The following is a 13,535-nucleotide window of genomic DNA, read 5'->3' as shown; positions in this document are numbered from 1 at the left end:
TCACAGGGAGACTGATTGCGCTGAGACCCTGAGCAGTGTGATGACGTCGAGGGTCTTTCCCAGCGAGCTCGCTTAGGGTGGCTGGGGATATCATCTGAGTCATAATCCTCGGCCTGTGAAGCCGGGGACCCCCCTGTGGGCTGGATACATTCCAAGTAAGGGGGACCTGAGGACAGAGGCCTCGCCGTGCCCAAAGACTGAGCCCCATGCATAGATTGCAGGGTTTCAAGGATTCTTGCCATAGCCACAGACATATTATCAGCAAAAGCTGCAAAGTCTGTCCCTGTCACCGGGGCAGAACCTACAAGCGTCTCAGCCTGGGTCACTACCTCTCCTGACTCCGGCTGGCGAAGCAGCACCGGGTCGGAGCATTGCACACAATGGGGGTCATCGGAGCCTGCTGGTAGATTAGCCCCACATGCAGCACACGCAGTATACACAGCCCTTTTTGCCTTGGCAGCCTTGCGTTTTGAGGATGACATGTTGCTGCTTCCACAGAGCGATCTGGGATATGCAGCCAGAAGCGACCTCACAGTGCAAGAAATACAATCTTTCTATATCTTACACAGTCCACCGATACACCGTGAGGCACTAGAGGGACCAGCACAGAAAAATCGCTTACCGCCCGCTTAAAAAAGCGGGTGTGTGATCGCCAGATAGCCCCTAGTCTAGGTCTCCCAGAGCCTTGCGTCCTTCCTCCAGCCAGACATGCATGTAATGGCTGCCGGCGTCCTGAGAGAGAAGGGGGGCGGGCCCTGGGCGTTCCTGACCAAGAGCGGGAAGCCTGCTTCCCTCTGTGCTTAGTATGAGGGCTGGAGCATGTAAATCAGGCTCCAGCCCTCGTCGCTGCTAGCGAACAGCGTCTCTCCCCTACCCTGAATGACAGGGTGGGGGCGGGAACGAATCGGAGCTGCCGGCGTCCTAGGCCCAAAAAGCCGGGGACTAAATTTATAACCGCCGCCGCCGTAAAAGCGCGGACGGCGGATCCCCGGCGCACCACAAGTCACAGCAGCGCCGCCCGGTCCAGAGGGGGTCGGCGCTGCGTTCCCATACACAAAAAGTCCCCCAGTAATCTGTAGGGACACCAACTCCACGTTGCAGTCCCCGGCGCACTACAACACCCAGCCAGCCCGGAGTGTGTCTGTGCCTGCCGGGGACACAGAGTACCTGTATGATGCAGGGCCTGTCCCTGATCGTACTCCTGCTCCGTCTCCATCAGGTTCTAATGGGTCTGTGGATGGAGCCCGGCGTCAGAGCTGAGAGGCCGGCAGGATCCCACTTCCACAGAGCCCTACTAGGGGATGTGGAAGGAAAACAGCATGTCAGGCTCCAGCCCTGTACCAGCAATAGGTACCTCAACCTTACAACACCATCCAGGGGTGAGAAGGGAGCATGCTGGGGACACTATATGTGTCCTCTTTTCTTCCATCCGAAATAGTCAGCAGCTACTGCTGACTAAAATCTGTGGAGCTATGCATGGAATGTCTGACCTCCTTCGCACACAAAGCTAAAACTGAGAACCCGTGATACCACGGGGGGGGGGTATAGCCAGAGGGGGAGGGGCCTTGCACTTTTAATGTAGTGCTTTGTGTGGCCTCCAGAGGGCAGTAGCTATACCCCAATCGTCTGGGTCTCCCAATAGAGCGCTGAAGAAACATCTACAAAAGCATATCCAGTGGCACTCAATAATATAAGGATACTTTGGCATTGCATTACTGCTGTAGAAATATTAGAAAAAAGGGATTAATACATAGGTAATGAGAAAAATGAGTAAAACGACACAGATATTGCATTACTGCTTTAGAGATATTTGGAAAGTGAGAGTCTTAGCTTATGTATTGGCCAATCCATGTGAGCCCGATAACCTTGACAAGCACCTGACCAAGCACTCTGCCCTATAGCCAGGGTGTGTCCACCATCTTATTTTGCCAGGAACCTATCTGCCCAGACATGCAGATTTTTAATCACACATAGAAGCATTTAAGGTTAGGTTCCCAATATAGCACACCTGAAGAAAAAGACATGATTCGCACGTCCCAAAGTCATACTTTGATCTAAAGCCGGTAGGCAAAAATGTAACACTGGAACATGAGGTTCTTACTTTAACATTGTGATCAGACAGTATGAAGCCCCCTGCCACGTCACGGCGAACCTCTGAGTGGGTCCCTATTCTATGCCTCAAAAGTGCAGCGCCGTCCACCGCTACACCAACAATGCACCAGCAGGGCAGGTGACCTGGTGCCTCACAACACCCATGCTGCAAGGCAGAGTCCCCATGACTCCAGGCCACACCGCCCCACCGACTCAAAACCACCACAACAATGGCCGCCACACAACACCAGCACTCTGTGAAAGGCGCTGTACACTCACCTTCCAAAAGCTCCCAGTATGTGAACAGATCAGAATGTAAAACCAAGAACCTCATGTTCAGGTATGTAATTTTTGCCTAGTGGCTTTAGATCAAGATATGATTTTGGGATGTTCGAATGCAATTCATGTTTTTTTCTCTCAAGTGTGCGGTTAGGTTCCCAATATAATGAGATCACCTTGTCGAGGTTATCGGGCTCACATGGATTGGCCAATACATAAGCTAAGAAACTCTCTTTGCAAATATCTCTGAAGCAGAAAATGCGTTTCTTTTTACTCATTTTTCACATTAGCAGTGTATTTAACCCTTTTTTGTAATATTCCTACAGCAGTAATGCAATGCCAAAGTACACTTTAGATGCGTCAGAGGAATTAAAGCAATGTGGAAGGAAAAAAATAAAGAGTTTAATGTTTCCCACAAAAGTGGCTTTAACCACAAATTTTAATTTTCCCAAGGGTAAGATGAGAAAATGGACCATATAATTATGTTGTGCAATTTCTCGAGTATACGCCAATACCCCATATGTGGTGGAAAACTACTGCTTGGGTCCACGGCATAGCTCGGAAGGGAAGGAGCAACATTTGACTTTTGGAGAACAAAATTGGGTGAAATAGATAGCGGATGTCATGTCACGTTTGTAAAGCCCTTGATGTGCTTTAACACTGGAAACCCCCCCACAAATTATCTCATTTTGGAAACTACACCACTGAAGGAATGTATCTAGGTGTGGAGATCATAGGAGCACCCTTACATAGGGCAAGGGGTCTTTAGCAGACCCCCAGCTATTATGGCGACCCATATGCACCCAATGATAAATGTTGCTGGGGGCGTTGGATATGTGGAACGTTGTACCCCATAGGCTGCGAGCTGCAAATGCTGCTGTCAAAGATTGAAAGTTAACAGCAGTGGGTGAAGCTTACCTCCACTGAATAACTGAATAGACATCATCTGCTGGCAATAATGGAGACTCTGCTTCCGAGCCCACAAGAAGTAATAATACGTTACATAACGAGAAGGGGTTAAAGAAAACCTGGCAGCTACAAAAACACTATTTACCTGCAGATATAGTGGTAATTGAGTACCCAGCATTTAACCCCTTCAGCCCCCGGGCACTTTCCGTTTTTGCGTTTTTTGCTCCCCTTCTTCCGAGAGGCGTAACTTTTTTATTTTTCCGTCAATCTTGCCATATGAGGGCTTGTTTTTTGCGGGACGAGTTGTACTTTTAAATGAAACTATAAGTTTCACCATATAGTGTACTGGAAAACAGCAAAAAAATTCCAAGTGTGGAAAAACTGCAAAAAAAAGTGTGATGGCACAATAGTTTTTGGGATGTTTTATTCACGGTGTTCACTATATGGTAAAACTGATGTGTGGCTGTGATGCCTCAGGTCGGTGCGAGTTTGTAGACACCAAACATGTATAGGTTTACTTGTATCTAAGGGGTTAAAAAAAATTCACAAGCCTGTCCAATAAAAGTGGCGTACGTTTTGCGCCATTTTCCGAAACCCGTAGAGTTCTCATTTTTTGGGATCTATGGCTGAATGACGGCTTATTTTTTACGTCTCGAGCTGACGTTTATAATGTTACCATTTTTGCGCAGATGCTACGTTTTGCGTAAAACTTGCGGTGACCAAAACACGTAATTTTGGCGTTTGGAATTTTTTTGCCACTACGCCGTTTACCAATCAGATTAATTGATTTTATATTTTGATAGATCGGGCATTTCTGAACGCGGCGATACCAAATATGTGTATATTTATTTTTTTAACCCTTTAATTTTCAATGTGGGGAAAGGGGGATGATTTGAACTTTTAGGTTTTTTTTGTTTTTTTTATTTTTTAAAACTTTTTTTTATTTTACTAGTGCCCCTAGGGGGTTATAGCGATCAGCAATCCGGTCGCTCTTATCTATCTGCTGATCATAGCTATACAGCTGTAAACAGCAGATAGTCACTTCCTGTTTCACCCTGCTCCGGGCCAGGTGAAAACGAAAGTGAAACATCATAGCTGCAGGCGTCATCACATGACCCTGAGCTACGATGGCAACCACCGGAAGTCAAGTGATCACTCACGTGACTTCCGGTTGGGGCGGCGGTACATGAAAATCTTCACCGAGCGTATATACATCTCGCTGCCAGACTTTGACAGCGAGATGTAAGGGGTTAATGTTACGGGTGGAATGCAATTCCACTCGTAACATGCAGGAACACATATGATATGTGTGCCGATCGGCGCCGCCTGCCCGCGGCGGGACACTTTTCCACTGCTTTCCAGTCCTGCAGGAGTTAATGCTGTGGAGTTGTGTGTGGATCCTTGAGACTCAGGGGGCTAATTTCTATTCATCTGTCGTCTCCCTATTTAAGGTTTGAGTCTGTTAGTTGCTGCAGATGATAGCTTCAGCTTATGCTCCTGTGATTCCGGTCTTTGTGGTGATCCTATTCTTGGTGACCAGTATACTGCTGTTTGAGTGGTGTACAAGTTTCCCCATTATACATTTACTTCCTTCCTTATTCCCTCCCATACACATGTTGTCTCTCTCCTTTGTGTGCAGTGTGTATGAGCTTTGTTTTTTTTCCTGTGTCTGTGGTATTTGTGGGGTTTGCATCTCCACTCCTGATGAGAGGGGAGAGAGCTTGTTAGATCAGGGTTTGGACAGGAGTTTGGGTTAAGCTAGCGGTCCAGACCTGGATACCATAAAGCCTACCTCTGGGATAAGGGACAGCACAAGGTCCCTAGTCTGAGGGCCAGATTTAGGGTCCCTGCTCCAGCTACCCTGCCTCTGTGATACCCTGGGTTTAGGACTAACTACTCAGCTAAGTAACTGATCACTCAGAACAGGGAACCCCTGAAGAAACCAAGCACCTCCCAGTTTCAGATTGAATTGAGCTGTCGCTCAACAAACGAACAGCTTGGCACGACCCGGATTCCATAGGGAGGCAAAATTGTTACTCACAGCGTACAAGACAGCAGAGAGATTGTGACACAGTAACTACATGGAGATAATGCATTTACATTCTCCCAGCAGCGGCTCACTTCCAGTCAACAGCACAGTGGGAGAGGATGTAACAGTCACCACTCACTACATAGTGAGTGCACAGTAATCAACCCTCTTGTTCCTTGGCTGAAAGCCTGTGAGCGGTAAGTGTTACTGTTTCCCGCAGTGCATCGGTGACTGTATACGAGCGGCAGCAGGGAGAATGTAACTTCATTTTCTCCTTGCAGCTGGGAATGTGACTATTCTCCTTGTTATTTAATGGCGACTCTTCATTGAGGAGGGTTACCTGTGGAAAGATCTCTACTCCGTTCATCACTCCGCACATCCATTTCTCCTTTTTCCATTGTGTCTGCAGCGTTCTGCATATTTTCTCCCTGAATTTCAAAGCTGTAAAATAAATATTGTAAAAGTCACGGACAGAAGGAAAAGTCATGTGGAAGGTTCTAGATGGACGCTTCTGCTACCAGAGGCGTGTGGCCCCTGAGACCAATCCATGCATGGCCTCTACGCCTCCTATATCCCCCGTGCTGCCCCAGAGTCAGTTCAGCAGGGATAGAAGCAGACGTGGCAGGGTCCACTTAGTGTGGTACATTATGACATTGGGATTTCCTTGTTTTGTCTTCACAATTTGGACGTCCTAATGCTTATTTTTCCGTCATTTGAGAATTGTTTTAGTCAACAATGTTGTATTTTTGAAAGTCTTTTTGAGGAAAATTAGTTTTATTCAATTGTTTTTCTTTAAGGGGGTGAACAGAGGCGCACATAGAAATCATGGGGCCCCATAGCGGAAGTTCTAATTGGTACCCCTCCCCCAAAAAATAAAAATGTAAATAATATTCAACTGAGTCATATAAGAACCTCTCTCACAACTTTACAGCCCTTACAAAGTAACTTTCCTCCTAATGAAGCCAAAAGATTCCCCTTTCATTGCCCCATAATGTATAATACAAGCACTGTATGATACCTCCACAGTCACTTACTGCACACCAGGGCTGAGGAGTCGGTAACAAAAACGGGAAGTTTCCCTCCGCTCTCTAAACAGACACATCTGCAGGTTTTTCCCTCCGCTCTCTATACAGACACATCTGCAGGTTTTTCCCTCCCCTCTCTATACAGACACATCTGCAGTTTTTTTCCCTCCGCTCTCTATACAGACACATCTGCAGGTTTTTCTCACTATCCAACATCAAATCAGAATAAAGTGAAGAAATAAATCCGGCATTCAAAATATCCAAAATATTTTCAAAAACGTTTTTTATTTGTTAAATCCAGTGAATAAAGACCACAATGTGCGTCAATCAGTGACGTTTCGGTTCTTCCTTGGACCTTTATCAAACTCACACTATAAAGATACATAAGAAAAATACAAAGTGAATATTCTCTGAAAGGTGCATGAATATTAGAGCAAACATCATACATATTACTTGTGGGAAGATCCATAGAAAAGATTTATCTATAGAACAGAAAATGGGCACAATTGGAACATGGCCTCGTCCCCAGCGGCTGCAATATCCCATAATATTCACTTTGTATTTTTCTTATGTATCTTTATAGTGTGAGTTTGATAAAGGTCCAAGGAAGGAACGAAACGTCACTGATTGACGCACATTGTGGTCTTTATTCACTGGATTTATAAACCCCAGATGTGCCCCCATCCATCCTTCAAGCAACCTCCCCCCCTTCGAGCTCCCCCTCAACGTGCAGTCTCCCCCCCTGCGAGCCCCCCTCAACGTGCAGTCTCTCCCCCCCCCTGAATGTGCAGTCCCCCCCCCCTGCGAGCCCCCCCTCAACGTGCAGTCTCCCCCCCTGCGAGCCCCCCCTCAACGTGCAGTCTCCCCCCCTGCGAGCCCCCCCTCAACGTGCAGTCTCCCCCCCCTGCTAGCCCCCCCTCAACGTGCAGTCTCCCCCCCCTGCTAGCCCCCCCTCAACGTGCAGTCTCCCCCCCCTGCTAGCCCCCCCTCAACGTGCAGTCTCCCCCCCTGCTAGCCCCCCCTCAACGTGCAGTCTCCCCCCCCTGCTAGCCCCCCCCTCAACGTGCAGTCTCCCCCCCCTGCTAGCCCCCCCTCAACGTGCAGTCTCCCCCCCCTGCTAGCCCCCCCTCAACGTGCAGTCTCCCCCCCCTGCTAGCCCCCCCTCAACGTGCAGTCTCCCCCCCTGCTAGCCCCCCCTCAACGTGCAGTCTCCCCCCCCCCTGCTAGCCCCCCCTCAACGTGCAGTCTCCCCCCCCTGCTAGCCCCCCCTCAACGTGCAGTCTCCCCCCCTGCTAGCTCCCCCTCAACGTGCAGTCCCCCCCCCCTCAACGTGCAGTCTCCCCCCTGCGAGCCCCCCCTCAACGTGCAGTCTCCCCCCCTCAACGTGCAGTCTCCCCCCCTGTGAGCCCCCCCTCAACGTGCAGTCTCCCCCCCCTCAACGTGCAGTCTCCCCCCCTGTGAGCCCCCCCTCAACGTGCAGTCTCCCCCCCCTCAACGTGCAGTCTCCCCCCCTGCGAGCCCCCCCTCAACGTGCAGTCTCCCCCCCCTCAACGTGCAGTCTCCCCCCCTGCAAGCCCCCCCTCAACGTGCAGTCTCCCCCCCTGCAAGCCCCCCCTCCACGTGCAGTCTCCCCCCCTGCGAAACCCCCCTCAAAGTGCAGTCTACCGCCCCAGCGAGCCCCCTCCCCAACGTGCATCACCCAGTGTAAGCCCCCAATATGCAGCATCGCCCAGTGTAATCCCCCCAATATGCAGCATCGCCCCCTGCCCTGTGTAGCCCCCCATATCCCCCTTCCTTATGGAAGCCTCCACAGCCCTGTGCTGCAGCTTCAGCCCCTTCCCTGTGATATATACACGAGCTGCAGCCCCCAGTAGTGACAGGAGACACTTTTATTTCTTGCCCCAAAATCCAGTGTGACCTCAGCTCTATAACTAATGAGGAAAAGCTGAATCTTCCCACCTCAGGGTCAGGATCCGTCCGCGCTGCACAGGAGCCCGAGCACTGCCGCTTCCCCTCACACTCTGCACAGCACGAGGAGGCTCCGCCCCTTCCGGTGACGTAATTCCCTCAAAAAATCAACTCCATTCTAGACGTTACCCTCTGGCCACTGGGATGGTAGATGCTAGAATGTACGGGATCCTTTCCGGTATGACGTCACTTCTGCCACGTGTTAGGGGCGTGGTCTGATTTCACAAGGCCTGAGGCGATGGTAGCGTCTATAGTGGAGTTGATTTTTGAGGTAATGACGTCACCGGAAGGGGCGGGGTCTCCTCGTGCTGTGCAGATCTGTGAGCGGGAAGCAGCAGTGCTCGGGCCTTGTGCAGAGCGGACGGATCCTGACCCTGAGGTGGGGGCTGTACGAAGGATAGATGGATTGATGAATGGTGGCACACCCAGGGTGGGGACTGTAGGATGGATGGGGGCACATCTGGGGTGGGGACTGTAGGAAGGATGGATGGGGGCACATCTGGGGTGGGGAGTGTAGGATGGATGGATGGATGGATGGATGGGGGCACATCTGGGGGTTGGGGAGTGTAGGAAGGATGGATGGGGGCACATCTGGGGTGGGGAGTGTAGGATGGATGGGGGCACATCCGGGGTGGGGACTGTAGGAAGGATGGATGGAGGCACATCTGGGGTGGGGAGTGTAGGATGGATGGATGGGGGCACATCTGGGGTGGGGAGTGTAGGTAGGATGGATGGGGGCACATCTGGGGTGGGGACTGTAGGAAGGATGGATGGAGGCACATCTGGGGTGGGGAGTGTAGGAAGGATGGATGGGGGGCACATCTGGGGTGGGGACTGTAGGAAGGATGGATGGAGGCACATCTGGGGTGGGGAGTGTAGGTAGGATGGATGGGGGCACATCTGGGGTGGGGACTGTAGGAAGGATGGATGGAGGCACATCTGGGGTGGGGACTGTAGGAAGGATGGATGGAGGCACATCTGGGGTGGGGAGTGTAGGTAGGATGGATGGGGGCACATCTGGGGTGGGGACTGTAGGAAAGATGGATGGGGGCACATCTGGGGTGGGGACTGTAGGAAGGATGGATGGGGGCACATCCGGGGTGGGGACTGTAGGAAAGATGGATGGGGGGCACATCTGGGGTGGGGACTGTAGGATGGATGGGGGCACATCTGGGGTGGGGACTGTAGGATGGATGGGGCAAATCTAGGGTTTATAAATCCAGAGAATAAAGACCACAATGTGCGTCAATCAGTGACGTTTCGGTCCTTCCTTGGACCTTTATCAAACTCACACTATAAAGATACATAAGAAAAATACAAAGTGAATATTCTCTGAAAGGTGCATGAATATTAGAGCAAACATCATACATATTACTTGTGGAAAGATCCATAGAAAAGATTTATCTATAGAACAGAAAATGGGCACAATTGGAACATGGCCTCGTCCCCAGCGGCTGCAATATCCCATAATATTCACTTTGTATTTTTCTTATGTATCTTTAGGCTATGTTCACACAATGCGTTTTTGGTGCGTTTTTGCTGCAGAAATTTCTTGAGAAATTCTTGTAACCTTTCTGCAGACGTTCCCCAGCAAAACCTATGGGGAAAAAAATTAGCTGTGCGCACACTGCGTTTTTTTCTTAAGAAAATTCTTTCAGTAGATTTTCTTAAGAAAAAGAATGAGCAGTCACTTCTTTTCTGCAGCTCACTGCGTTATTTCACTCCATTGACTGTAATGTAATCATGAAATAGCGCAGGTATAACGCAGGTAGCAAGTGATGTGCGCTATTCCTGCGTTATACCTGCGTTATTCCCGCGTTATTTCGCGTTTTCAGGACATAGTGTACTTCCCTGCACTGCGTTTTGCAGGGAAGTGATGTCACTAGGACAGGAAGAGGAAGGAGAAGAGAGAAAAAAGCATGTGCTCTGCTGTATTTTTACCTTCCAGCCGGGTAAACACACACAGCAGCGGCCCGGTATTCTCAGGCTGGGGAGAGCGAGGGACAGGGTTAATGCCCCTCCCCCTCCCGCAGCCGAGAATATCAGCCGCAGCTGCCCCGGGACTGTCGCATCCATTATGCGACAATCCCGGCGTGTTACCGGCTCCTCCAGATGCTGTGGCAATCCAGATAATATGGAGTTAACGGCAACTAATAGCTGCCGCTAAGTCCAAGATTAGTGATGGCAGCGTCTATGAAACGCCGTCACTAATCTGAAAGTGAAAGTAAAGAAACACACACCGAAAAATCCTTTATTTTGAATAAAAGACAAAAAGCCCCTCTTTCTCCACTGTATTAACCCCTCCCAGACACAGCTCTGACGTAATCCACAGCGATGTCCCCCGGCGCTTCCAGCCCTGCTCCAGCCGCGTGTGACAGTTCTCCACGGGTCAGTGAGCGACTGCTGAATGCAGTTCCTGAGCGAGGCTGCGGGGAACTACAGGACATTTCTCACGGCCGCTGATGTGAACACATTACCGGCCATGAGAAGTGCAGTGTGTGGGGGGAAACATCATAAATAAAACTGGAATATCTATCCCTCCCTCTATCCCTCCCTCTATCCCTCCCTCTATCCCTCCCTCTATCCCTCCCTCTATCCCTCCCTCTATCCCTCCCTCTATCCCTCCCTCTATCCCTCCCTCTATCCCTCCCTCTATCCCTCCCTCTATCCCTCCCTCTATCCCTCCCTCTATCCCTCCCTCTATCCCTCCCTCTATCCCTCCCTCTATCCCTCCCTCTATCCCTCCCTCTATCCCTCCCTCTATCCCTCCCTCTATCCCTCCCTCTATCCCTCCCTCTATCCCTCCCTCTATCCCTCCCTCTATCCCTCCCTCTATCCCTCCCTCTATCCCTCCCTCTATCCCTCCCTCTATCCCTCCCTCTATCCCTCCCTCTATCCCTCCCTCTATCCCCCTAAATATCTATCTATCCCTCTATTCCCCTACATATTTATCTATCCCTCTATTCCCCTACATATCTATCTATCCCTCTATTCCCCTACATATTTATCTATCCCTCTATTCCCCTACATATCTATCTATCCCTCTATTCCCCTACATATCTATCTATCCCTCTATTCCCCTAAATATCTATCTATCATATATCTATCTCTGGGTCATTCCGTGTCAAGTGGACCAGTGGTCCCCACTCGACGTTCTCCGATTTTGCTGAAAATTTATAAGGATGTACATGTATGTTTGAAAAGAGGTTCTGTAAATTTTTAGGGCCAGATCTCAAATATATTGGGCACTGTTGACCTTTCACTGGAGGCCCCCCCCGAGCCTGCGGCTTCAGCTAAGAGGATTTTGCAAACTTTGGCACATAGCCATTAGAGTTCTATACTGGCTATGATGCTGAAGTTTGGCATACTAGCTCAACTTTTGCTGCTAAACGCGATAAAATTATTACCGGCTATGACAAAACAATATTTCGGCCGCAATTTTGTGTCAAAGTAGCTTGCAAAACGCCTCGCATAAAATTTATGCCAAACTTTGCCCATATATAACTCAAGACCAAAAACCAATAGGAACTGGTGCTTTACCCTGTACAACAAACATCTTCATGACTTTGCATTGCTGCAATATCACGGTCAAAGCATATGTATTTGTGGAAATATTCACACCCACATATGATGAAAAACTTAAAAAAAAACGAATTTTACCTATTTTTAGGTCAAATTTCCCAAAAAGGGTCCCCCTAAAATATATTAATTCTGTTATCATTTGAAAGAGCACATTTTTCTCTACAAGGATCATTGGGGTTTTTTTTGGAGTCTCTCCATTTAAGAAAAGAAAAATGCCACTGAACATGGTGTTATTTATTAATACGCAATGAATGCTAACTGCACTATTCAAACCCTTGCGTTGGTCCATGGTGGTTATACCACAACCAATTCCCTAAGAATTGGTATTATAATCCTATTAAGAATTGTAATAATGCTGTCTTTCGAGAATTGGCAGCCCCATCGCCTAGGAGCCATGGCCGATAGCCGTGCAAGGCAAGTCGCGGGTGGTCTCTTTATCGCAGGTTCCAAAGCCTGAGGGTGGGTGTCTTTGCCTAGGATCCCAAGCCTAATATTGGGTGTCTTTTCCTTTCGCCACGACAGCACCCACGAGAGAGAGGGATCCGCCCCCTTCAGGACAGGAAACCTACAGATAAAAAGGGGCGGTCCCCCTCCCTCATCAGTTGGTTTCCTGTCCTGAAAGGATCGGAACCTACCATACCTGGGTCTAGGAAGTCCGTGCGGTGTCTAAGGGAACGGCGGAGCTCAGGATTCCAGAAGCACGGTCGGTGGAGCTCCCCTCGTGGACTCCATCCTCCGGTGCACCCCGTCCTCTTTCCCTCGGCTAGGCCTTGTCCTCCGGGAAATGACGCCTGCAGGACCGCGCCGGTAAGTAGGCTGTTCGTGGTAGAACAGTGGCTCTCCCTGTGCTGCGTGGTTTCCAGCTCCTTCCGGGTTGCGGAGCATGTGCAGGGGGCGTGCCGGGAACTGCCACGTCAGCTCACGCGCGAATTCCTGCGGGGACCCGGAAGTGAACGGACACTTCCGGGGAAACGGATGGCTTGAAGACTCGTGGATTCCTCCTGACAGTACAATGTGTCTGGGACTTGCGGTATTCAACTGGCCGGTGAGTTGCTGTGTGCGGTGAGTCTGGCGCTTCCCCTGCACCACGTGCTTACAGTAACGTGTACGCGCGGGGGGGGGGGGGGGGGCGTGTCCGGGACTTGCTGCGTCAGCGCTCGTTGCCACAGCGTGACCGGAGCTGCAGAAGTGGTTGGGGAGCGCACAGCTTAAGAAGCGGGCTTCCTTACTATTAGAAACGTCTCCGCTTCTACAAATCGAGTGATGGGAAGTCCCCGCGCCTCCCCATCCCGGGACACTTCTCCGTCCAGGGATGCTGGACGTAAAGACTCAAGTGACACCAGGAGTTCCACGGGTCGTAAGAGGACCGAGGACTCTGCATCCTCCAAGGACCGAACAAATCGTTCGTCCCCACCTCCAAAGCCGGTATCCGTTCTTTTCCTGGTATGGGTGAGTGATCTTCGTGAATGTTGCCCTATACTGATGTTCCCTTCCGGTTCTGTTCCAGGGACCTAAGAAAAGCACTGCTAAAGCTAATAATAAGGAGTGCCCACTGTGTGCCTGTCCCCTCCCAAAGGACTATATGCAGAAACTTTGTAGGTCCTGTATCCAAGCTATTCGGGGGGAGGCTTCAGCTTCTACCAACCCCCCTC

General features: G+C 50.1%; 2 protein-coding genes across 2 annotated transcripts in view; one reads left to right on the top strand and one right to left on the bottom strand.

Moving 5' to 3' along the window:
- Positions 1–8,477, bottom strand: part of LOC142272820 (uncharacterized) — a 35,690-nt gene extending 27,213 nt beyond the window's left edge. The window contains exons 1-2 of the mRNA XM_075332513.1: positions 8,293–8,477; positions 5,649–5,749 (exon numbers count right to left, since the gene is read on the bottom strand). Coding sequence (XP_075188628.1) covers positions 5,649–5,727 — 79 coding nt within the window. The 5' untranslated portion in view covers positions 5,728–5,749; positions 8,293–8,477. The remainder of the gene's footprint in view (positions 1–5,648; positions 5,750–8,292) is intronic.
- A 119-nt stretch (positions 8,478–8,596) lies between these two features.
- LOC142272822 (uncharacterized) overlaps positions 8,597–13,535 on the top strand; it is a 28,447-nt gene continuing 23,508 nt past the window's right edge. Inside the window, exon 1 of the mRNA XM_075332514.1 lies at positions 8,597–8,680. The gene's annotated coding sequence lies outside the window, so the exon portion shown is untranslated. The remainder of the gene's footprint in view (positions 8,681–13,535) is intronic.

Source organism: Anomaloglossus baeobatrachus, unplaced genomic scaffold, assembly GCF_048569485.1.
Source record: "Anomaloglossus baeobatrachus isolate aAnoBae1 unplaced genomic scaffold, aAnoBae1.hap1 Scaffold_356, whole genome shotgun sequence".
NCBI classification, from domain to species: domain Eukaryota; kingdom Metazoa; phylum Chordata; class Amphibia; order Anura; family Aromobatidae; genus Anomaloglossus; species Anomaloglossus baeobatrachus.
This window is presented reverse-complemented; position numbering and strand designations above follow the sequence as displayed.